Here is a 26,411-nt window from a genome sequence, read left to right as displayed (position 1 = left end):
TCCATTGAAAAAGTGGTCTGGTCTGAATCAGGAGAGAAATCTGCACAGATCAAGCACCGTTTACAAGCCTAAACAGTCCAAAACAGCTCTAAACAAATGTGTGGCTGGATTTTGATGTGAGGGACAACAGGAGATGAACTTTTTCACTGGAGGAAGCGTTATTATGGATTATGGATTTGTATTTTAGCCAGAAGCAACTGTTTGAAGTTAAAAACATCTTAATGATGGATTTGTTTCTTTTGTCTTCTCCAGTTGTTAATTGATGGACTGGAGTGGTGTGGATTATTGTGATGTTTTTATCAGCTGTTTGGACTCTCATTCTGACGGCACCCATTCACTGCAGAGCATCCATTGATGAGCAAGTGATGCAATGCTACATTTCTCCAAATCTGTTCCCAGGAAGAAACTTTTAAATTTGAAATGAACTATTCCTTTAATAGATCACAAAAAGGCTTGTACGTCTGATCCTCATCCTCTACTCACCGTCCTCGAGTGTGCGCTGTATGACGTGGTCAGACATACGACTGGCACCCATGGGCATGTACGCTACGATGTAAAAGGTGTAGTTTCGCCCGGCCTCCAGGTCATCAATGATGTAGCGGGTGGTATCATTACCGATAACAATCTGGTACTCTTCGTTATTTAGACCTGTTGGGAAACGTCAAGACTTAATGTTTCACAATGCTGGAAACCACGGCTAATTCAGCTACATTCCCACGATTGCAATGCCAAGGTCATGGGTTCAATTCCTAGAGAAAGTATGAACTGATAAAATGCATATTTTGAATGCAATATAAGTCACTTTGAATAAAAGGATCTGCCAACTGCATAGGTGTTTTATGCATTAAATGCATACTAACAATGCACGGATACTAAATGAAAAAAATATTATGTAGAATTTACTTTGAAACCATTTTTACACAGAAATTGCTAGTATATTTCACACAATTAAAAAGAAATGCAATTACCATATTGAATTAAACAAGAAATGTTAAGACTAAAATGACTAAAATGGCATTTTCTTTAAAACTTACTCTAATAATCTTGTAATTTTTTTTTAACAGTACAGAGGAAAATTGTATCGTCCGAAATGCATGCTCCTTACCCTTCATAATCAAAATGCATGAAGTCTTAAACTACTAGTCTGTGTGGCTATTCAAAACCAGTGCCAGAATAAAAAGAAGCTTGTCAACTCAATCAACATGGCCATGCCTTCTTTTAATTAACCACATTATCAATGTAACTAAAGGCAAATTCCACCTGCTGGTTTTCCCACAAGTCCACTGCACCTGATAACACTTTAATTAGGCCACATTAAGATGCTCAAATAAAAGAATCACTCTACAGCATTGAGTCCCCAACTGAATTTCTGACCCAATAAACAAGATACTCAACAGTCAACAGAAAAGGCCTTGTTCCGGCGATGAATGGCCACGCTGAAGACTTTGACTCTGACGCAGAGACAAACCCCCCAAAGCCTCTTCAGAGTTAGATTAAGACACTCCAACACTCGGGATAATTAGCCCCCTTTTGCAGCCCTTTCAATCACTTCCGATGCTTTTTGCCCTTCAGAGTAGATGCAGTATGTATTCTTTCTCTACAGCTATTCTTCTCCAACTAAATGGCCAGGAATTCTGGAAGTCCAAGTGTAACTGGCAAAATCCCTAATAAAGATTTCACACTTGTCAGAACAGTTCCTGTTGGACGTCTCATTGTTTTCTCTTCCTTATCTTCTCACAAGCAGGCAGGTGTTTTATTTGGACGTCTTTCTCAGAAGCGGAAAGAATGCCACTGTTTTAAAATTGCGGTAACTAAACAAATTATTCTTGACATTTTTGTCCAGAAGTGGCTTTTTTTTGACAACAGAAACTGCTCAAAGAGTACTCAACTATCAACTAACTGTCATGGACAGAGCGAGAGCCTTTCCCACACAAAGTCATGAATATTTCTAAATTAAAGGAATAGTTCACCCAAGAATGACAATTTGCTGAAAATTTGCCATCCAAGATGTAGATGAGTTTGTTTCTTCATCAGATTTGCAGAAATGTAGCATTGCATCAGTGTCTCAGCAATGGATCCTCTGCAGTGAATGGGTGCCGTCAGAACGAGAGTCCAAACAGCTGATAAAAACATCACAATAATCCACAAGTAATCCACACCACTCCAGTCCATTAATTAAAGTCTTGATAAGACAAAAGTTGCATGTTTGTAAGAAATAAATCCATCATTAAGACGTTTTAACTTTAAATCTGTGCTTCTGGCTAAAATACAAGTCCGTATAGTCCATCTCCTGTTGTCTATCATATCAAAATTCATCCATATATTTGTTTAGAGTTGTTTTGGCTTGTAAACTGTGCAGATTTCTCTCCTGATTCAGACCAGACCACTTTTTCACTGGAGGAAGCATTATTATGAATACTGGACTCAATGGATAATGGAATAATGGAAGCAACGTTTTCAAGTTAAAATGTCTCAGTGATGGACTTGTTTCATACAAACACCGTTTTTGGCTTTTCAAGACATTAATTGATGGACTGGAGTGTTGTGGATGTTTTTATCAGCTGTTTGGACTCTCATTCTGACGGCACCCATTCACTGCAGAGGATCCACTAGTGAGCAAGTGATGCAATGCTACATTTCTCCAAATCTGATGAAGAAACAAACCCATCTACATCTTGCATTGCCTGAGGGTGAGTACATTTTTATTTTTTGGTGAACTATTCCTTTAATTGGGCTCTTTTGCATTGCATCTGAGATGCTCACCTTCTGCCTTCATGTAGTGCACAGAGTAGGCGATGACTTTGTCCGAGTTGTACATGGGTCTCTCCCAGGCCAGTAGGATGGCTGAGCTGGACACGGTGTCCGCGCGGACGTTTCTGGGGGCACTCGGCCGGTTGTCCGACATCACTACAATCAGACGAGCCATGGCCAGAACCGAACCCTGCTCATTCTCCGCCTGACACTGGTATATGCCGTCATCTTCCGGAATGATCTGGTTAATCACCAGTTTACTGTGAAAACAAACAACAAGAGTTTTTCATCATGAAAAAAAAAAACTTTGTTCACATCCTGTTTGCCTCAAGACACTGATATACTAACATATCTCACAAAATCTAGTAATATTGCATGTTCAAAAAGTATGAAATATGCAATTGTAAAGTATGAAAAAAAAACGATATTTGCATGAAGATGATGAATATTTTTGAACTGGTAATTTCTTTGCATTATTTTCATAAAACGTTCTCATCTAGTAATATATTTAAATATATATATATTTTAAAAATATTTTGATAAACATCGTTATATTATATTACTAAGAATTGAATAAGACCCACCATGGAGAATAACGAAAACTACTAAAAACAAAACTCAAACATCAGAAAGCATTATATTATATTATATTATATTATATTGTTTTATGTTATATGCGACCCTGCACCACAGTCAGTCATAAGGGTCAATTTTTCTTTTTTTTTTAGATTGAGATTTATACATGATATGAAAGCGGAATAAATAATCTTTCCATTGATGTATGGTTTGTTATGATAGGACAATATTTGGCTGAGATACAACTATTAGAAAATCTGGAATCTGAGGGAGCAAAAAAATCTAAATATTGAGAAAATCTCCTTTAAAGTTGTTCAAATGAAGTTCTTAGCAATGCACATTACTGATCAAAAATGAAGTTTTGATATATTTATGGTAGGAAATGTACAAAATATCTTCATGGAACATGATCTTTACTTAATGTCCTAATAATTTTGACCCATACAATGTATTGTTGGCTATTGCTACAAATATACCCCAGAGATTTATGACTGCTTTTGTGGTCCAGGGTCAGATTTTATATTATTTTATATTATTTTTTTATTAGAATATTATTATTAGGGGTGGTTACAATTTTAGCATTATCTTCACAAAAATTAAGGACATTTTACTACCTCATTATTATTAGTGAATTTGGGGGAAAATGTGACTCCTTTATTTAAAAATATATATATTATTTTTATATGATATAACTTTAAAAAATATGTTTTGTAACTTCAATATTTTGTTTTGTAACTTGAATATTTGTAGATGCAGGAACTGCAGAAATAAACCTAGACACACACATATATATAACATGCATGTTTAACGTGTGTATGTTGTGGTGGAAACAAGCACGTCAATAGCACTAGTCCCGCTCACAGCCCCCTCCCCTTTTGCCTTTAGGACCCCATAACAAACCCAGACAGGAAAACAAATTAGAGGAAAATCAAAGAGAAAATCAGCTCAAACACCATTAGCAGAGCACTGAATAATTAACCCTCTCTTGTTCCACAGAAGAACCAGCTGATGAATATTTCAGCAGGACAGAGTTTCCAGCAAACAAATGAGCCAATTCAAACCTAGAGCAATGTCAGCATAGAGATCAAAATATAAACTTTAACTCAAATTAAAGACAAACATAAATAAATGCAATGGGTTCTGGCTTTAGAGCAGCAGTGTCTACAGCTACAGCCTACAGCTTTAAAAGTGAAGAGCTTTAGATTAAGACGGCTGTTTTGAGGTGCAATAAACAATTGCATCTATAACGAAAAAATCTTCCAAGAGACACATTTATTGTTTTAGCCCATGCATGTTCTCGAATGCACTGATTCACTGATGTTTGATTTACCTGTTATACATCTTGACGCGTCCATTTGAGTGAACGGGTTCACCGTTCTTCAGCCATGTGATCTGAGGCGCTGGAAACCCCTCTGCCGCACATACGAAGCGGGCGGTGCCAGCCCTCGGTCGGGTCACGCTTTCCGGCAACTCCACGAGAGAGGGCGGCGCTGCATGAAAATAAACGCACAGATGCATTTATTAAATGCATGTATTTGTGCAATCTATAATGAATGTTTATATTTATTTATTTTATTTTTAGCAACAGCCAAAAATGCATTGTTTAGGTCAAAATTATTGATTTTTCATTTATGCCATAAATCATTAGGACATTAAGTAAATGTTCCATGAAGATATTTTGTAAATTTCCTACTGTAAATATATGAAAACTTAATTTTTGATTAGTAATATGCATTGCTAAGAACTTCATTTGAACAACTTTAAAGGTGATTTTCTCAATATTTAGATTTTTTTGCACCCTCAGATTCCAGATTTTCAAATAGTTGTATCTCAGCCAGATATTGTCCTATGTCAGCTTTCAGATGATGTATAAATCTCAATTTCTAAAAATGGACCCTTATGACTGGCTTTGTGGTCCAGGGTCACAATTAAGGAATAAATTGATTGGAACACAATATCTCGATATGGTATATACGGTAGTTATACATGTCTTGTATTAGCAATACTTCAAATTTTGAAAATACAACTTTGTACCAATCTCCATCACGTTTTCATTAATTTTACAAAACCATTTTTTTAAATAATAATAATAATAGCTTAAGGCTTGAATAGCTCTGCTCACACTAGAATATGGAAATAACTTTTACTGTATCATCTAATCACACTGCAAAAAAGTTTTGTCTTGTTTTCCAGAGCAAATGTCTGAAGATTCTTAAACATTTACATGCGATGTAAAAAGATTAGAAGTCTCTTATTCTGAAGAAATTCATCAGAATGAAGTTAGTTTATGATTAAAACCAGAACAAATATGTGCATCAATTTAATGCAAACAGGAAAGTACACAGACTTTTTTTGGTTTTAACTCACTTCATTTTGTTCAGATATAATTTTTTTCAGTGCATGCAACATTAAATGCCATGAATTTGAATTTAAGACTCCCTGCTCTGATTTAACAACTTTTTAAGGCCTTAAATTGTGGAAAGGTGAAATAAGACTTTTTAAGACCCGCAGAAACCCGGTGTTCACTTAGTTTACCTAGCACAGTTATATTAGCGGCTGCAATCGTGTAGTTTCTGGTTCCCGGCGTAGTTGCACGGCAAAAGTAGATCCCAGCGTGCTGGGGTTTCACGTCGGATATGAGCAGGTTTCCATTGCCAAGAACCTTTGTTTTGTGAACGTCAATGGATTTATGGTCGGCACGGCTCCATGAGATCAGCGGACGAGGATTTCCAGTGGCCATGCACTCTAGCAGAGCCGTGCTGTGAACCGCCACGGTCAGATTCTGCGGACCGGCGACGATACGAGGCCTTTGAGGAACTCTGGGAGATGGAGCTGTTGAGAAGTATGAAGAGAGCAAATGAAAATGACACGTATACATACTGTAGCATGCATAAATACTACTCTTGTGATCTAGACGTTTAGGTCTTTATGTAACCTGCGGTCACGGCCAGCTCGGCCTCGGAGCTCCTGCGGTGGCTGGCGATATTAGTCGCCACACAGCGGTAACTCCCAGCATCAGCCTGTTCCACTCCCTGAATCTGTAAAACGCCGCTGGGCAGCACTGTGATTCTGGATTGAGACATGCAAACATTTACAGAACGTGACAATATACACACTTATACAATATATATAACATGCAATATATAACAATATGCACTACAGTTCAAAAGTTTCAAGCCAGTTGCATCTTTTTTTTGAAAGAAGTTAATACTTTTATTCAGCAAGGATGTGTTAAATTGAGAAAAAGTGATGGTAAAGACTAAAATTGTGAGAAAATCATTGTTAGATTTCTATTTCAAATACATGCTGATCTTTTAACTTTTTATTCATCAAAAAATTCTGAAAAAAGTATCACGTTTAAAAAAAAAATTCAGCAGCACAACTGTTTTCAACATTAATAAAAAAAATCAGCATATCAGAATGATTTCTGAAGGATCACGTGACACTGAAGAACAGTGTTGGGGAAAGTTACTTTTAAAAGTAATGCATTACAGTATTGCGTTACTTAGTTACTTTTTATGGAAAGTAATGCATTATGTTACTTTCGCGTTACTTTTTAAATATGAGCAGGGCTTGATTGTTTGTTTTTCATATAAAAAGTTCTATTTATAGCAAATGTAAAAGCCCTTTCACACCAAAGAGTGTCATGAATAAACCTCCGGCTGAAGGGAAAGTAAATTCACGTCTGTACAGTAGAACTCAGGAGAAGAGGGTTAACACTCTTCAGCAATAAAACAAAACAATGAAGCACAATTATTAGTTTATCTAAAGTCATTTTTAGATAAATGGTTGAACTGGATCATCAAAGGTCAGCAGCATCGGTTAATAATAATGGGATTAGATACATGTGTTATTTAACATATTTAATTAATGCAGGTTCGCGTCATATTCTGAGTTTGCATTTCACTGTTTGAACCCATTTTGATGAATACTAAATCTGTTTATTTAATAATTTTTTTTGCGAGTGAGATGAATTAATGCACATTCACATTTAGTCTAGAACTACAGTAGCATCTTGTTCACACACCTCTATACTTCTGATTTCTCTCAACATGGGGACAGGAGAACTGTCAGTCAATAAATGGGAAAACACTTACTTTTTTGAAAAAGTTACTCAGATATTTTCTTGTAAAATAAAAAGTAATGCATTACTAGTTACTTGAAAAAAAGTAATCTGATTACGTAACTTGCGTTACTTGTAATGCGTTACTCCCAACACTGCTGAAGACTGGAGGAATGATGCTGAGAATTCAGCTTTGACCACAGCAATCAATTATATTTGAAAGTATATTAAAATAGCAAACCATTATTTTAAATTGTAATAATATTTCACAATATCATTATTATAATTATTTTTATAATATTATATTTTTAATCAAATAAATGCAGACTTATATATATATATATATATATATATATATATATATATATACACTCACCTAAAGGATTATTAGGAACACCTGTTCAATTTCTCATTAATGCAATTATCTAATCAACCAATCACATGGCAGTTGCTTCAATGCATTTAGGGGTGTGGTCCTGGTCAAGACAATCTCCTGAACTCCAACCTGAATGTCAGAATGGGAAAGAAAGGTGATTTAAGCAATTTTGAGCGTGGCATGGTTGTTGGTGCCAGACGGGCCGGTCTGAGTATTTCACAATCTGCTCAGTTACTGGGATTTTCACACACAACCATTTCTAGGGTTTACAAAGAATGGTGTGAAAAGGGAAAAACATCCAGTATGCGGCAGTCCTGTGGGCCAAAATGCCTTGTTGATGCTAGAGGTCAGAGGAGAATGGGCCGACTGATTCAAGCTGATAGAAGAGCAACTTTGACTGAAATAACCACTCGTTACAACCGAGGTATGCAGCAAAGCATTTGTGAAGCCACAACACGCACAACCTTGAGGCGGATGGGCTACAACAGCAGAAGACCCCACCGGGTACCACTCATCTCCACTACAAATAGGAAAAAGAGGCTACAATTTGCACGAGCTCACCAAAATTGGACGGTTGAAGACTGGAAAAATGTTGCCTGGTCTGATGAGTCTCGATTTCTGTTGAGACATTCAGATGGTAGAGTGAGAATTTGGTGTAAACAGAATGAGAACATGGATCCATCATGCCTTGTTACCACTGTGCAGGCTGGTGGTGGTGGTGTAATGGTGTGGGGGATGTTTTCTTGGCACACTTTAGGCCCCTTAGTGCCAATTGGGCATCGTTTAAATGCCACGGCCTACCTGAGCATTGTTTCTGACCATGTCCATCCCTTTATGACCACCATGTACCCATCCTCTGATGGCTACTTCCAGCAGGATAATGCACCATGTCACAAAGCTCGAATCATTTCAAATTGGTTTCTTGAACATGGCAATGAGTTCACTGTACTAAAATGGCCCCCACAGTCACCAGATCTCAACCCAATAGAGCATCTTTGGGATGTGGTGGAACGGGAGCTTCGTGCCCTGGATGTGCATCCCACAAATCTCCATCAACTGCAAGATGCTATCCTATCAATATGGGCCAACATTTCTAAAGAATGCTTTCAGCACCTTGTTGAATCAATGCCACGTAGAATTAAAGCAGTTCTGAAGGCGAAAGGGGGTCAAACACAGTATTAGTATGGTGTTCCTAATAATCCTTTAGGTGAGTGTATACCACTATTATTTTATAGAAGTAATCACACTAAACCTGTACATTACTAATGTATTTTATACTTAAACGTCTTAACAACTATAGTGTTGAAGGAGCAGTGATGCCACTCTCTCGAGTTGGTGGGCGGAGCTTACCTTTCAGTGGCCAGTGGTAAAGTGACTCTGTTAAACTCCCAGGTGATGATTGGTGGGGGCGTGGCTGTGATCTTACAGGTGAATCGTGCGACGGATCCCTCCATAACCGTGATTGACATTGGCTGCTGAGAGAAGGTGGATAAACCTGCAGAAAGACAACTAAATAGTTACCATCTACGAGAGTCAACATCTTCAGACTCCAAGAATATCAGTAGTGACTTATTGAGCTGCGAATGGATAATGTGTTGTTTTAATGGCAAATTTGGACATGCCATTGAGGTATGAGAGAGATAAAAACATTAGAATAAAACAGACAAAAGAAGAAGGAGCGAGGCTTGGTTGTAAGATGATCCAGCACATGTCAGCAGAGATGAACAAGTCAAACTGAACCAAAAGCTTTAGGTAAACACTAGCAGCAAACACCTCACGCTAGCATAACACACACCTTTTGGTAACACTTCTGTGTGTGTGTTACTCTCTAAACTAAACACAACCCTTCATGTGTTTCTCTCTAACGAAAAACATTTGTGTTCAATTAGAAAGTGTTCATGCCAAGAGATATTTAAGGGTAGGGTTGTTTATAAAAAATAAAAATAAAAATCACAAGTAATCACGATTATTGCTCATTGACTTTGGAATCATAATGCATTTACTACTTTTTAAATAAATAAACAAAAAATTAAAAAAAAAATTTATATTCCTTTAACAGTGGATTTTCTTTAACTTTAATTATAATTAAACTGAAAAAAAACTAAAAATTAAATGTAAAATAAAATAAATATTAAATATTAAATATAAATTAAATACAAAATATAACACCTAAAAATATAACAATGGCATTCTCATTTTGTTAGTTTTTATTAGTTTAATTAATTATGTTTTATTATTTCGTTTTTATTTAATTTTTGTTAAAGTTTTAGTAATATATATATATTTTTTTCTTATATGTCTATGTAGTTTTTAATATTTTTATTTCAGTTTTAGTTTTAGTTATTTTGATACATCAAATTAAACTAAATGAAAATAAAAAATATTTCCTTGGGAACCAGCTGAATTTTTATTTCAGTTATTTTAGTTTGAGTAACTTTTTTATTTTAATGGTTTTAGTTTTAGTTAACCATAATAATCTTGGCTGCATTCCTTTAAGAGACTCTTCTGGCTTTCTGAGTGATGATAATCAGTAAAAGCAAACACAGCTCCCCATAAACAGCCTGTTTTAGGATCGAAAGACATTAATGTTTGTTTAACGTGCCTCTTTAGTGAGGCCTTCACATCAGTGTCAGGCTTCTCAGGCTAACAGCCATAAAACCCCCCAAAACCATTCAGATCAGCCCCCTCAAACCCTGAAGAAGCCTCCGGTCAATAATTAGTTAACAGGAATCAATGGAAGCTCTGCTATACATACAGACCTCAAATCTCATGTTAGGATGGAGATAATAACAAAATCAGCCTCGGGCCTGAATGTTGCAGTAAGACACAAGAAAAATCAAATGTAATCACTGACAGGAAGTCATCATCACAGATTAAAAAGCTTCATACATAATTCTATCAGTAATAAAGCTCCTATTCTGTAAAAGCAGGTGAGTTGATTGATACTTCTAGAATGTCAATTAAACTACACTATGGACAAAGTTCTGGTGACCTTTGACCCAGAGAGGTGTTATTGGATGCAGTGTGTGCTTGTGTGTTAATACTGGTTAAATTCCAATTCCAATAACAAATAACTACAATCAGCACCTACAAATGCATATTGTTTTTTTATGCACTATAGTAAACCTTTAAAGCACTTTAAAGTAGGAGCAGTGTATGAACACCACAGTATATGTATATGATAATCATATCCAGTGCCATGATATCAACGCAGGTAACAAATTCCACATGCACACACGCAGAAAAAAATCTAGCATGTGAATGCATGAGACATGGGATAAAATACAATGCATACCTTGCAATTTTAGTAATTTGTATTAAAATGTCTGTAAATGCAATTATTGTGGCACACACTAGAAGTCTCTATGAATCACAAGCTGCATGTGGAGAATGATGTTTTAAAATGTATGTAAAGTACACCCTCTGGACAAAAGTATGACCCTCAGAGGGTCCTGACAGAGATTTGACTGACTGAGGAAGCACTTAAGATGTTTCCAAGCGCTGAACTCTGTTTTCTGAGCATCGAATCGGTTCTGAATGGATGATTCTCCAAAGCAGTGGCACGTTCATCTTGAGAAATTTGAGAATTGAGAACTTGAGAATTTCTCACTCTAAAAACTGGAGAACTAAACACCTAAAAACGATCATTTCCAAACCTGTATGAATGACTTTCTTCTGTAGAAGATATTTTGAAAATGGTTTCATTTGCAAAGCAAATCAGCAGGGTCAAAACAACATGGGGCCTATCATTACGTAACTAAAACTATTAAAAACTGTTTTGTTAATTGAAATAAAGCTGAAATTAAAAAAAATATATATATAGATATAATAACATGTTAGGTGAGGTGAGGTGCCTAACTAAATGACTAACGGGAAATAAATAAACACTAAAACTAAAATAAACCAATTTAACCTAAATAGCAATGCATGTATATATTTGTAAACATAAATTAAATAAATTTACAAAAGTTATCAAAATGACTAAAAATTAAATCAAAATTATCCATTGAATACTGAAAATATAAATTAAAAAGCTAATTCAAAACATTAATAAAAACTGTAATAGTATAGAGTGATAAATGCATGAATTATAAAAGAAAAAAGAAAAAAACACACTGAGGGAAATCTTCAAGGTATTTTCTTTTGTGTTGGGCAGAAGAAAAGTCATCCAGGTTTGGAAATGCTGATTTCTGGGTGAACTATCCCTTTAGTGTGCAAGTCAAAAGCCTTCAGTGTGCTGTGATTATTAGGAGATGTGATCTGCACTGCACTACAGCACGACATTTCATAAAATACATAAAATACTCTTTCATAAGAAATCTAGTTTCTAGTATTTTTGGGATAAAACAGCAGTTCTCTGAAAAAAGTCAGAACTGCAAGATATAAGCTCACAATTCTGAGGAAAAAAAGTCTGAATTATCAGATAAATGTTTCAATCGTCTTATTTATTATTTAATTATTTATTCTGTGCCAGAAATGGACTTTTATTAAAAATCTTTTAGTTTATTAAAACTACAGCTTGATGTAGTCTGTGTTTGGCTGTGCAGCTGCTAAGTCAGCACTATAAGAGGATCTGTAAGTCTGTCCCTTCCACTGACCTGACCTCTGACCTCAACAAATCCAGAGCGGGAGTATCCTTGCTCAGGCATCCCGGCCCACCAAACATGAACCAGAAACCAAGCCCTAGCACAACAGAGCAACTCTAGAAGTGGACACTTCCGTTTGGGAGCGATCTGTTTCAGTGAGTTCCTCAGGAGACGCTTTCAGAACAGCACAGGTCTGTGGATCGGCACAGACACCGGTCAGCGGGCAGGTCACAGAGGGGCAATGGTTACCACGGCAACATCAGGACCCTGATGTGCAACTTTAGAGCCTCCATCTCCATTCCAGTCCTAAAAACACTGTCAACTTTTCACTGAGAGAGAAACATTATTACAAGTCTTTCTGAATCAAACTTACGTGATAGATAGATTAGACATAAGATAGACAAGACAAGACAAGACAAGACAAGACAAGACAAGACAAGACAAGACAAGACAAGACAAGACAAGACAAGACAAGACAAGACAAGACAAGACAAGACAAGATAAGATAAGATAAGATAAGATAAGATAAGATAGATAGATAGATAGATAGATAGATAGATAGATAGATAGATAGATAGATAGATAGATAGATAGATAGATAGATAGATAGATAGATAGATAGATAGATAGACGTCATGCAATTTATATATTATTTTATGCAATTGTTTTATGTAGCTAGGATGAATGTAGAGAATAGGTATGAAAAAAACAATTACATGAATTCTGACTGTTCACATCTGATTTCTATGCAGTTTATTTCCACATATGAATGTGATATGGGCTGTTCTTGATTGTGACCCAAAAACCAGACCTGTGGCACACGTGATGGAGAAAACAGTCAGGTTTTGTCCATATTTATTTGCATCGTTTTTGTTCTGATTATATTCTTCTAAACACTACATTAACTGCCTTCAACAGACTGATATAAAAATAATACTTGTGCAGACAGGCATGAAACTTTCACCCTCTCTCTGTTTGTCTGTCTGTCTGTTTCAGTGTGATTGTCAGTGATGGTAAAGCAATACAAGTGTGTAAGTGTTTTCTGAAAGCGGATCATTACCAAGAGCCCTTAAAGATCTTTTAGTACAGGTAAGAGATGCCACCACCATACTGACATTTCAGCCTTCAACACACACACACACACACACACATACTAAAACTACAGTGTTTCTATCAGAGTAAAACATCACCTATCACTCACAAAGTAAAAACTGAAAGCTGTTCATTAAGCATCTCAGCTTGTTCTCTAGAGACCACTGAAGAGATTCTGACACACTCACATGCAACTTTGACAAGTTAAAATGTTGTATTATAGGATGCAGTTTATCCATCTTTAATGCAAAAGTAATCTGAGATGTTTTAAGGTTTTATAAGCAGATGCATTATGCACAAGCGCCGTGAACAAACACAGTCCCGCTGTGTCGTGACCTGACCTCACGTCTCGCTCACTTCTTCTTTAGAGAAATGACAGCAGAGGCAAAGAATGCTTCGTCTGTGAACAGAAGGGAAGAATGCAAAGCCCAAAAGCTGAGGATCAGTCAGGGTCCGTCCAGCAGGCGAGTTACAGCCCCGTACCTGCAGGACCCCCGCCAGCTAATCAGAACCCAGAATCGGCCCCTCACCGGCCAATCAGAGGCCAGGCTCAGGACCTCTCCCTGTGGCCTTTGGCCTCTCAGCCGTATGGGGGCAGGGAGGCCGGAGCATATCCCGAGACCCTTATCTTCCCCCTGAGCTCTGAAAACAGCACGGCTATTGTGTCTAATCTGATCCGCTGAAGAGAAACAGGTCAAACGGTCACCCCGAGAGCATTATCTGTGATCAAATAAATGTAGCGAAGCTCTCATGCTGCCTGCTTACACAGCATTTTTAGGGGCAATTATGATGCGACAGAAACATTAATGCATGCATTTTGGCAAATTCTCAAGCAGCATGCATGCAATCCTACAATATCCACTGATATCACCGTCCTCCTGAATTAAATCCAATACTTGTTTCTTACTAATTTTGGGTGCTGATTCCAAAAATAGTGGCTGTTTTGCTGATGCATGTTACACTTTCTCTGAAAATACGATGCATTTTGTAGCATTTTTGCTTTTACAACCATTTGTGTGGTGAAGAAGTCTTGTATTAACACTTAATCAGCAGAAACACTAATACAAACACATGACTCCTGTCTGAATCTGAGCCATATTACAACTATTTGTTTTTAAATATAACCATTTTTTTTATTATTTGAATGATTCAAAACGAATGCCTAATCTTATTTATGCCTATTCCTGATTTTTTTCCATTCCTTTGCAGACTTGAAGTTAAATGATATATTTTGAAAACTTCTATTTGACATTAAACTTTTGTCATTTTGATAAGTGCATTAGGTTACACTTTATGTTAATTATACATTTAGGTACTGAGTAATATTAATTAACTGCATGTAGACCTACTCACAATATGGTTAGGGTTAGGATTTGCCTTAAAGGTGCCGTAGAATGCATTGATACAATATTTTAAATTGTTATCTGATATCTACATAGAAGGTATGTGGCTTAGGTAAGGGCAAAAAACTCCAGAAATGGTTTTACATGTCCATTTACCACCCTAGGATTTGTCTCTACAATGAAATGGTCTGTTATTGGCTTATTTGGAAGGGTCATGAATAATAATGAGCTCTGCTCTGTTTGGCTCTCAGTAGCTCTCAGGAAGGAAACACAGGGAGGAAAATATAGTTCAATACTTTCTCTCGCAGTTATTTCGTCGGGTAATTATACTGTATATACAATGCAGGCATCAGGGAGCCGCTATTAATACACGGGGCATTGAAACTGCTTTTGAGTGATCGGTCGATCACGTTATAGTTTTACTTTCATTTTCGAGATTCGTGATCGCATGAACTCTGTTTATACTATGGAGCGGCAGTACTTACCACATATTTTACACGATCAGATGCTTGTCAGTGGTGCTCAGGATCTGTAAATCATCCTCAGTCATCTCTCCTTACTCTGTTTATGTGGTAAGTGAAATCTTATGTACTGTAATGTAACAGGCTACCGCTAGCAGCTATCCGTGTCCCTTTAGTGGCTCGTGTTATTTTATTAGAACGCGTTATTTGCTTTCCGTACCTTTCTGAATACAGACACCAACACATCCCTGCATTTCACAGCCCCTGCACAGCCTGGAACATAACATTTATTTCCATGATCTGCCATTTTCACTGTTTTCCGCGCTTGTTTATTTACAATACCTGCAGAACTTCTGGCGGATTTATGCACATTTTGGGGATGTAACTATTAGTGATCCCGACTGTAACGTCACAGTCGGTGTTATGTTCTGATTCGCCTGTTTTTCAGTGGTCTTTTTTATTCACGAGATTAACATAAGGAGGAGGAAACAATGGTGTTTGAGGCTCAAGGTATGTCATTTCCATGCACAAAACTCTTATTATTTAACTATGCCAAGGTAAATACAGTTTTCCATTCTATGGCACCTTTAAGGTTACTTGCATGTAATTATGCATAATTTATTGTTAACAGTAAGTACACATAACATGTGTAACAAGCACACCTTAAAATAAAGTGCTACCGTGCATTAAATCTGATGCATGCATGTCATTTGAAAAATCTTCATTCTTATTCTGTGAAAAGAAAGAAAAAAACTGTACGCTGTATGGAACATTTTTATTTATATTTTTTTAACTTAGCATCATTAAAATAGGTCAAATTAGGCCTACTAGATACTGTGCACGTTAATTACTGCAGTATACCGTATTTCCAAATATGTGTAGTGGGCTTTAAGGCAGATCACTAGAGTTTATAGCACAGCCTCGGGACTCGATTGAGTCAGCTCTGGTGGTCAGGACTCATAAATCTAAAGGAGCCGTGTTTATATATCCAAAGAGATGAGCTGATGTACGCTGGCATGTTTTTGTCTGTTATTAGCAGGAATATTTCACTCCTCACCACTGTTTCCCTGCACACAACCTGCTGGGCTATTTAAAGCAACCTTTGACCTTTCCGACCGCCACTTGGAACCATGGAAACCTTTCACATGCCACACTGTGCACGAAAGCCATTTTGTCCCTCTGAAATTCCTCAAACATCTCATCTCAAACACTCCAGGTTTGACTCATTATCGGCCAGATGTATCGCCTAGCAAAGAATACGAGTTTTTGAAGAATACATGTTATTTTCATCATCAACCGCTCAGAGCAATTACTTTAAAACAGGGGTCAGCAAGTAAGTTCGGCATCGGGCCAAAAAAAACATTTGCCACTAGATGGCGGGCCAGAACATAGTCACGCTCCGAGCATTTAATAATCCCTCCGTCCCAGCTCCGCTCCGGCTTCACCATTTCCCGCTCCCGCTCACTGATACCAGAAACACCGCTCGGCCTTTGCTCCTCGTCTGAAGTATTTCAGTATGTTTGAAATATCAGTTCTGTTCATAACGTATACTAAAAAATAAAATAAATAAAATAACAAGAGTTTCAAAGTGGCTTATTGGAACACTAGTGTGCAAACTTTTTTCCTACCACGAGCTAATAACATGGTTGTCAGCTTTAAAAGGTATGATTGCTGCTTTTTTCAGTGCAAATTCAGTTATTTTACCTACGGATCGATGCGTTTCTTACAGATTTCTGCTCATTCGAAATCGGATACAGAAGTAGCACTGAAAGATTGAGAGAGCGATTGTGTGTGAGTAAGTGTTGTAGCTACTTGTTTAAATCATGCTTTCAACTGAAAATATTCAGTATCTAAAAGGAACAAACAAATTCCTTGAGAACTATCAGCCTTCATTCTTTCTGATTTGAGTGATCCTTCTCATGTTTCTTTATGTTTAACTAGTATGTAGCACCGTGGTCCTGCGAGACACGACATTTCGTTCCACTATATGTCCACACATGTAGCAGAATGACAATAAAGCTCAACTTGAACTTGAACTTGATGGTGTTGTGTTCTTAATGACAGCTTTCCTAAAAAATATATATCCTATTCCTAAAATAAGAAATATTCCAATATATCGCCTTGCTTACAGTATCGCAATATATCGTATCGCAACCCCTGTATCGTGATACGTATCGTATCGCCAGATTCTTACCAATACACAGCCCTAATATAAATAAAGGAAATATTTTTAGTTTAGTTGTAGGGTTTGGGTCAATTGCATTCATCTAATCAGTTTTTATATAAGACAATAGTTGAAGGTATGTCCTGCTTTAGATAGTTAAGTAAACATGTGATAGTGACTGATATATGAGTAGAGGTGAGAAGGGCAAAAGGTCTAAACATGTGGAACCATCAATCTTACACTCAAACACACACACACACACACACACACATCTGCCCACACGTGGTGTCAAAAAACATAAGCACGATGAAAAGAAAGCGTGTCACCTCCATCACCGCACAACGGTGCTAAAATCACACTCAACCTCTGGACTCTCACTTCTCATCCAAAACAACACAAACTAAGCAGCAATCAAACTTTCCTAAATCCCTGCATACTGCTCTCTCATTTGCATAATTGCCCTTCCATTGGTGCAAAGCGCCAGCTGTCCTGACCAGCTCGATCTGGTCAAACAAATGCCCTGCGAAGAAATCTGCTTCTTTGGCCGGGGCAGTTGGGGGCAGATGGGACAAAAGAAGACGGGGAGAAAAAAGCTTTTCACGAATTCAGCAAACTAGCAGAGCAGAAAGCAATCGCATGGAGGCCACCAGCTCGACTCGCTGCAATAAAACCAGCCATTCAGGAGCAGAGGACTTTCAGTTTATGTGAGCGTGTGTTTGTGTAGGTAAGGCTGGAAGATCATGCATTTAATAGTTATTGTTAACAACTTAATCAGCATAATGAATTATTTTATATATACTTTTTTTTTTTTTTTACTATTTACTGCATTTAAAAAATCCTGAAAGTAATCCAAAAATATGCATTAAATAATTTAAAGTTGTGCATTAAATTACTTAATTTGCATGCAAATAAGCATTAAATTAATCAAATAATTTTGATAGTTTCCCAACACGCCCCTTAAAACAACCAGGTCTGTGTCACAAACTCAGGAATGTTTCTCATTTTAATGCATCAAAATCCTGAAAGTTGTCCAAAATAATGCATTAAATAATTAAAGTTGTATGCAAATTATGTATATAATAATCAACATTAAATATTAAAATCTTTATGCAACTTTATGCAAGTTAATATATACATGCTTAAGATGAAAAGTTTTAAATATGATAATATTCTTTAGTATTTAGTATAATTGTGTATAATCAGATAAATCAATGCAAATACATCATCCATATTCATTATATTGTCCAGTTTTGCATGTTTTGAACTCAAATCTATGTGTCTGTTTTCTTATAGGAGTCGATATCCCCCACAATTCCCTTCAAGCACCTTTGTTGTCCGTCTTGACGGTATTTCCCAGGTACCTGTAAATGTTACGAGCTCTTAGAGAGTCTGTAGAAAGACTCTAAATGCCCCTTTAAAAGCAGCCTGTAAAACACTCGCTGTCTTTACTCCATAACACACACAACTACTCCACTGCCATGATGCTGTCTCTGTAAATCCCACACTATAGTCGTGCTCGTGGGCTCTCGGGGTGAAGCAGAGGGCAGGAGAGTGTCATATTTTGCGGTGTTTCTTCCCCCTTCGGCTTCCTCACTGTCCTGTTACACAATACAAGACTCATTAGCAGATTTACAACAACAGTGAGCACCGCTACAGCTCTCAAACACCTGCAATCATTCAGACATCACCACCAAAAACCCCTGAAAACACCCACAGGTCGTCCAGAGGCCATACACATGCATGTGTCTAAACAACAAAAACAGAACGCTTTTACTCAGATGTCTCTCTTTAAAAGCTCAGTAAACTTTAAGGAAATTTCATTAAGGTAAGAACTTTGTCTCGTCTCAACTTCGCTTCACCTAAAGTTATTAAAAACAGCCCCAAATGACTAACTAGATGTCATTCAGTAGGAGTATAGTGGAAAAAACAGAGTGGAGCAACTCAGATCATTTAATCTTTGAAGAATTTAATGAGAAATATTTGAATTCATATCAAAAAGATTGAAATATTAAAAAAAATAATAATAATAATAATATATTTTATATACATATATATATATATATATATTAATATTAAAATGAAAAAAATAATACTAAAAGTATACACACACACACACACACACAAACATATTATATATATATATATAATTAGGGAGTCATTTTCTCTGGAAGCAATTCTCCATTTGTTCTCCTTGCAATCTATGAGAAACAACTGAGATATAAAGATGAATTTGTGACTTACTTTCCTGTGGAAAAAGTTTGCTTGTTCTTTGGGCTTTGATTTGAATTTTGATCATGTTGGCGACTGAAACGAATCTCAAATCAAGACCTAAAAACACCATAAATGTGTTTTGTCATTTTTATAATTTTCCCCCTAATATGTCTATATAGTTTTTAGTGTTGTCAAATGATTAATCGAGATTAATCGCAACCAAAATAAAAGTTTTTGTTTAAATAATATTTGTATATGTGCTGTGTATATATTTATTATGCATATATAAATACACACACATGCATGTATATATTTCAGAAAAATATGTTATGTTTATATATTAAATATATTTATTTATATTATAAATTATATGAATATAAAATATAGACAAGTAAATACATGTGAATATTTTCAAAATATATACTGTATGTGTGTGTATTTATTTATATATACATAGTAAATATACACAGATATATTATGCAAACAAAAACTTTTATTTTGTATGCGATTAATCATTTGACAGCACTAATCTATATATATATTTATTAATTGTATTAATTTGATATTTAGTTTTTAAATATGTAGTGTAAAAATATAATTATATTTTTAATTAATTTGTATTAAATACATTTTTCATATTTAGTTTTACATATTCTGTTAACTTAAACAAAAATGAGAAATGATGCCTTGGCAACTAGCTGAGCTAAAATATGTTTTTTTGTGTAATTTATTTTATTTCAGTTATTATTAATTTTATTTCAAGTGCTGAAAATGTTATATGGTTTTAGTTTTAGTTAACTACAACAACCCAGCCTTGTGAAAACTCCTCTTGAACAGTCTAAGTGCTCAAGTTTCGCTCTGAACCAGAGAATGCAGCGAGAGCAGCAGAAACACATGCTTTTTGTCCCGAAGCAGCACAGCACGACACACGGCCTCAGGAGAGGAGAGGACCTTTAAAAGCCTCTGTCACACACACACACACACAGGAGAGCAGGAACAATGGCTGTGGTCAGGAGGTGCTGATATAAAGGCAGAGCGCTGTGAATAGGGGTCATGTGCTCTTTAACACTGGGGCACTAGTGTCCTCCGCAAACTGAGCTTTTCAAACCTGCCGGCCTTCATTTGCACACCAATGGACACATTCTCACACACCCGCGAGCCCTCGAGCGCAGGACTGACCCCTGCCCCGCACCGGACACACACAAACACACTCATCTATCCTCCAGCTATCTGTGTCACATCTACAACCAACAATCTGAGCACATTATAGCCAATAACCCATATGATGATTGATGTTTTTTTATTAGAATAATCTCACACTGATTACTTTCTGATCAAATATTTGACATGCTTTACTTAAAACATATTTAACTGTAGAAAAAATGAGTGTTTAATGCTTTTGTTCACAGTTCACAAAAAATAAGCCTTATATATATATATATATCTGCTTAATCAAACCAAAAATATTGTAAGTTTCTAACTTCATTCAAAAGTTTTTTTTTTAGGCAAATACTTTTTTTTTTTATTTTTTAGCAAGGATGCATTAAATTTACTAAACATGACAGCTAAGACATTTGTAATGTTAGAAATCTGATTTCAAATAAATGCTGTTCTTTGGGACTTTCTTTTCATCTGTGAATCCTGAAAATCTGTCTTTCTTTCTCTCAAAAGCATGTCATCTTGACCTTTATGTCGACGCTCATTAGTGCTGATGTAATGATTCTGAGCACCGGTTTCTGTGCTGTAAATCTGCTGTCAGTCTCTGTCGGCACAGTAAATAATGAGCCTCATCCATCACTCCGCACTTCCTCTGTGTGTCGTGAATGTGTCAGGAATTCTTTAGAGCCAGATTCCAGCGTTCAGAAAATGCAGAACACATACATACTGTACTCTTGAAAATAAAGGTCCAGTAAGAGCTGATGCCATAGTACAAATCAATCTTACAAATGGCTCTTGATAAGAAAAGAGTTTGTTGCTGAACTATAACGTGACCTCTGTTGTTAGTTTAGGTTGATAGAGCTGTAGTCGATTTAAAGAAATAGTTCACCCAAAAATAAAGATTAGCTGAAAACGTACTCACCCTCAGATCATCCAAGATATAGATGAGTTTGTTTCTTCAGCAGATTTGGAGAAATGTAGCATTGCATCAGTGTCTCAGCAATGGATGCTCTGCAGTGAATGGGTGCCGTCAGAATGAACGTACTTGTAATCCACAAGTAATCCACACCACTCCAGTCCATCAGTTAATATCTTGAGAAGACAAAAGCTGAAACAAATCCATCAAGACTTTTTAAATTCATGTTGCTTCCGATTAAAATACGAGCTCATAATCCATAATAACGCTTCCTCCAGTGTCTAATCTGAATCAGGAGAGAAATATGCACACATTAAGCACTGTTTACAAGCCAGAACAGTCCAAAAACCATTCTAACTGCTTGATCTGTGCATATTTCTCTCCTGATTCAGACCAGACAACCTTTTCTATGGAGAAAGTGTTATTATGGATTATGAGCTCGTATTTTAATCGGAAGCAACAGTTTGAAGTTAAAAACATCTTAATGATGGATTTGTTGCTTACAAACATGCAGCTTTTGTCTTCTCCAGATGTTTCCTGATGGACTGGAGTGCTGTGGATTATTGTGATGTTTTTATCAGCTGTTTGGACTCTCATTCTGACGGCACCCATTCACTGCAGAGCATCCATTGCTGAGACACTGATGCAATGCTACATTTCTCCAAATCTGATGAAGAAACAAACTCATCTACATCTTGGATGGCCTGGGGGTGAGCACATTTTCAGCAAATGTTCATTTTTGGGTGAACTACTCCCCTCAAAAGACATTTGAGCAACAGTGACACATATCGGCGCAAATCCACCAATGCAACTTACTTGCGATAGTCAAGCGGGCTCTCTGGCTGAGAATAGATCCATATTTGTTCTGGGCAAGGCACTGGTAGAACCCTTCATCTGATTTGTCTTTACGACTTTCCACCTCTGAGATGAACAGAGAGCCGTTGGTGAGCAGGTAAACGCGCTCCGACTCAGTAAGCGTCGCTCTGTTCTTCAGCCACCGGATGCCGATGGGAGCCTCGCCGTGGGCCTGACAGTCCAAAATCACAGCGTCCCTCCTCAATACAGTCACATCATGGGGCTCCTTTATAAAAAACAGCTCACTAAAACTCGTCACACCTGCAGAGACAGACAGAAGAAAGAGTCAAACTGTTGCCATTGAGTGAGACTCTGAGAGGAGTTGCTGTAATCATATTTGACCTGATGGATTACTCGCTGTAATCCTCTTTTACATGGCTCATAAAGTCAGAAGAGACTCGATCCTTGTCTAAAGAAGACTTGTAATTCATTCCCAGCATGAAATTCACACGACATTAAGCAGCTCACAGTGACTAGAGCTGCTATGAGAGCAGAAAAAAAAAAATATCGAAACAAAAAACTTTTTATAAGGATCTTAGATGGAAAAAAAAATAAAAAAGAGCATTTCAAGATTGTGATGTTATGCATTTATGATTTGGGAACATTTTAGTATATTTATGAGATGCATCACTCTTCATAAATTATAAAGTAGCTTGAAATTTTATTTTTGTGCATAAAGAGAAATAAAGAAAAATATCAAAAAATGGTGACACTGACTATAATAACTTTGGTGTCACTAACTTTCACAATATAAAATGTTTCAAGTATTATAAAATGTTTAGCATAGCAGTCATATTGTATTCAGTCAGATATGACAATGCATAAATATAAGTTTCATGATGTAACTATGACTAATACTAATCTGTTATGCATTATATCACTCAGGAAGGCTTGTTAATATCATAAAGTGACACTCAAATAGCTTTCTTTTTCTTAGATATATTTCAGATATTATATGATTAACTTATATATGTAGTTCCTAAACATTCATATGCATGCTTTATGATCTCATCAAGTATTTGATTATGCATGAGGCAGTTTGTTATGCTTAATATAATATAATAATGTATGTGAATGATGCAAGAAATTTAATAACAATTTATCAGGAATGTGTAATAAGCCAATGTGATCAGAAGAATCATTTTTATCTCTTGAAACACGTAACATTTGCATGATTGCCGATGCTGCTTTGAAGTTTGCTGCATTGTGTTCCGCGCGTGAGTGAATCAATGCAATGTATCAATCAGAGGGTTTCTGTAGCTGTTTAACGCTCTGACCATTCATTCAGTTCTATTAAATAACTTATCAATAAATGGACATTTAATCATGTTTCATATGCAAGGTTTAAGTTTCAGTGCATGAAATCCCTCATCCAGGACATTTAAGTCACGAAACATCTCGACATTTAAGTTCACACATAACTAATTTCTGTTCCTGCAAATATGAAAGAAACGCTCTTACCTGAGATTGATAGAAATACTGCAAGAAACAGCAGATGCTGGTATAAATCCGTTTTTAAAGACGCCATTTACTCTGCTAGTCCGAGCATGCCTGAGCCCGTGGCTTGCGGACTCGAGCTCCACACACTTTCTGACTGAACGGAGCGCGTGATGCTGCTGACCGCAACGAGCGCACTACTTCCTGCGGAAGAACACTGGTCCCAGAGCGCGCTGCGTGACGCGGCTCATCAGTGAGTGAGGAGATTCCTCCGCCTGCGGAACGCTCCACGTGCAGCGTGACGTCCCAGGGATTCTCGCTCCTGAAAACAGATGTTCAGAGATTGATATTCATGAGCAGATATAAACACGAGCGGATTTACCTCTTTTTATTATTATTATTTTATTTTTTTATTTTTTTCATTAGTTTGAAGTTTTCAAAATCATCAATTATTTACACCTTGAAATAACATAAAACAATATAAGACATTATGAACTGCTTGTGCTGATCATGTGATCTTTATTTCTGTTTTGCATGCAGTGTTTACAAGTTATATATATATATATGTGTGTGTGTGTGTGTGTGTACATATATATACAGTATCTCACAGAAGTGAGTACACCCCTCACATTTTTGTAAATATTGTATTATATCTTTTCATGTGACAACACTGAAGAAATTACATTTTGCTACAATGTAAAGTAGTGAGTGTACATTTGTACAATTTGGACATTTTCACTTAGGGGTGTACTCACTTTTGTGGCCAGCAGTTTAGACATTAATGGCTGTGTGTTGAGTTGTTTTGAGGGGACAGCAAATTTACACTGTGTGTGTGTGTGTTGGTCTGCTGTCTTATTTCAGTCTTATTTCTCCCTCTCTCTCTCAGTTTCTGGCAGCTGATAGAACAGACCCAGATCTGCTCAGTATCGATGGGTTGAGTTGGACAGCTGCAGACTGAAGGAACAGTATTGATCTGCTCTCTGCTCACTCCTCCTCCTCTGACCCGCTCCTGCTCTCCCTCCGGACCCTCTGACCCGCCGGACAATAGTTCTGCTCGGACTGCAGGTCAGGAAGAACAGTACATCTGTTTAGTGAATATCAAGAGAAAAGAGCCTGAGTTTAGCTTCCCAAAATCAGAAAACACACTTCAACTCTGCCATTTCTAAAACTAGTTAGTTAATTTTTCATTAGTTAATTTTAAAAGGTCCTGAGTTGACATGAATTTCTAACAGAAATATTTAAAATGTGAAAAAAAGTGAAAAATTGCTTTTTAAATCTAGTCTTGTTTATAAATTTATAGCATGTCACACTGCATAAAACTTCCCAAAAGTCAACAATACAGGAATATATCATGTAATTGTATTATAAATTGACACTTATATCTCAAAATAATTATGCATATACTGTAAATTACAATTATGATACAATGATTAATAAGATTAATCTATATATATATATATATATATGTGCTTAATCACATCCAAAATAGAAGTTTTTTCTTACATAATATATGTATATGTACTGTGTATGTTTATATACTGTGTGTACTGTATATACATATATATATATATACACACACATAAGTATAATTAGAAACAATAAAATATAAAATAATGATCAGTAATTATAATAAAATAATAATAAATAATTATTAATAATTGTCACAATAAAATTTAAGAAATCTTGCAATGAACAGTGTGACTTTGAATAAATCCTACTGTAGTTTAATAAACCTCAAACAGTTGTTATCCATCTCTGGTTTGCTGTCACCGTGATTCACATCTGAGTCGTGAGGATGAACAGAGTTATCTGTATCTGGGGAAAAACATGTCATTTATCCCATTTCATTTTGGAAACAGCAACTGCTAATATGCTAATGCATGAGATTTGATCAATAAGGGATCAAATCAATATGAGATTCTCACAACAGAGCGAAAGAAGATCCGGCATGTATTTTAGGACCCTTCTCACTGGACACTTTCCCACATCATCCCGCCCCTCGGGAGAAAGCCACACCCCTTTGACCCCAGAGGTTGAGTGAAATGGTGTGTGACCCTTCAGCTGACCTCTGCAGGACTGTGAACATAAAGGGGGATGGGAGAGAAAAGAGAAGAGAAAAGGGGGAAATAACAGCATTCACACACAAGAAACATCCTCTAGTCTACTACATCACTCAACACTCTCACTCTGCTCAGCTCTGAGGCTTTTACTACTTTAACATTATATATTTTAATGTATTTAACTCTATTATTTCATGCAGAGTAAAGGTTTAGTTCCAAAAAGTATATGTAGGCTATATCTAATTTGTTAAATCAACAAAGTATTATTTATGCCACAACACAGCCCATGTTGTAATATTGCGCCCCCTTTTGGCAGAAATCAGCAGCGACGCATCCGATTTCCATAACTTTACAATAATTAT

The 26,411-nt window shown here is 36.5% G+C and overlaps 1 protein-coding gene across 1 annotated transcript in view; it reads right to left on the bottom strand.

The window, feature by feature from the left end:
- The window catches only part of LOC306888712 (protogenin A-like), a gene marked incomplete at both ends in the record, with an annotated part of 43,617 nt that extends 19,537 nt beyond the window's left edge, over positions 1-24,080 (bottom strand). The window contains 8 exons of the mRNA XM_079447123.1: positions 484-648; positions 2,764-3,011; positions 4,658-4,817; positions 5,863-6,159; positions 6,263-6,396; positions 9,117-9,261; positions 22,514-22,813; positions 24,014-24,080. Coding sequence (XP_079303249.1) covers positions 484-648; positions 2,764-3,011; positions 4,658-4,817; positions 5,863-6,159; positions 6,263-6,396; positions 9,117-9,261; positions 22,514-22,813; positions 24,014-24,080 — 1,516 coding nt within the window. The remainder of the gene's footprint in view (positions 1-483; positions 649-2,763; positions 3,012-4,657; positions 4,818-5,862; positions 6,160-6,262; positions 6,397-9,116; positions 9,262-22,513; positions 22,814-24,013) is intronic.
- Positions 24,081-26,411: the final 2,331 nt, after the last annotated feature.

This window comes from Barbus barbus, assembly GCF_936440315.1.
Source record: "Barbus barbus genome assembly, chromosome: 22".
NCBI classification, from domain to species: domain Eukaryota; kingdom Metazoa; phylum Chordata; class Actinopteri; order Cypriniformes; family Cyprinidae; genus Barbus; species Barbus barbus.
This window is presented reverse-complemented; position numbering and strand designations above follow the sequence as displayed.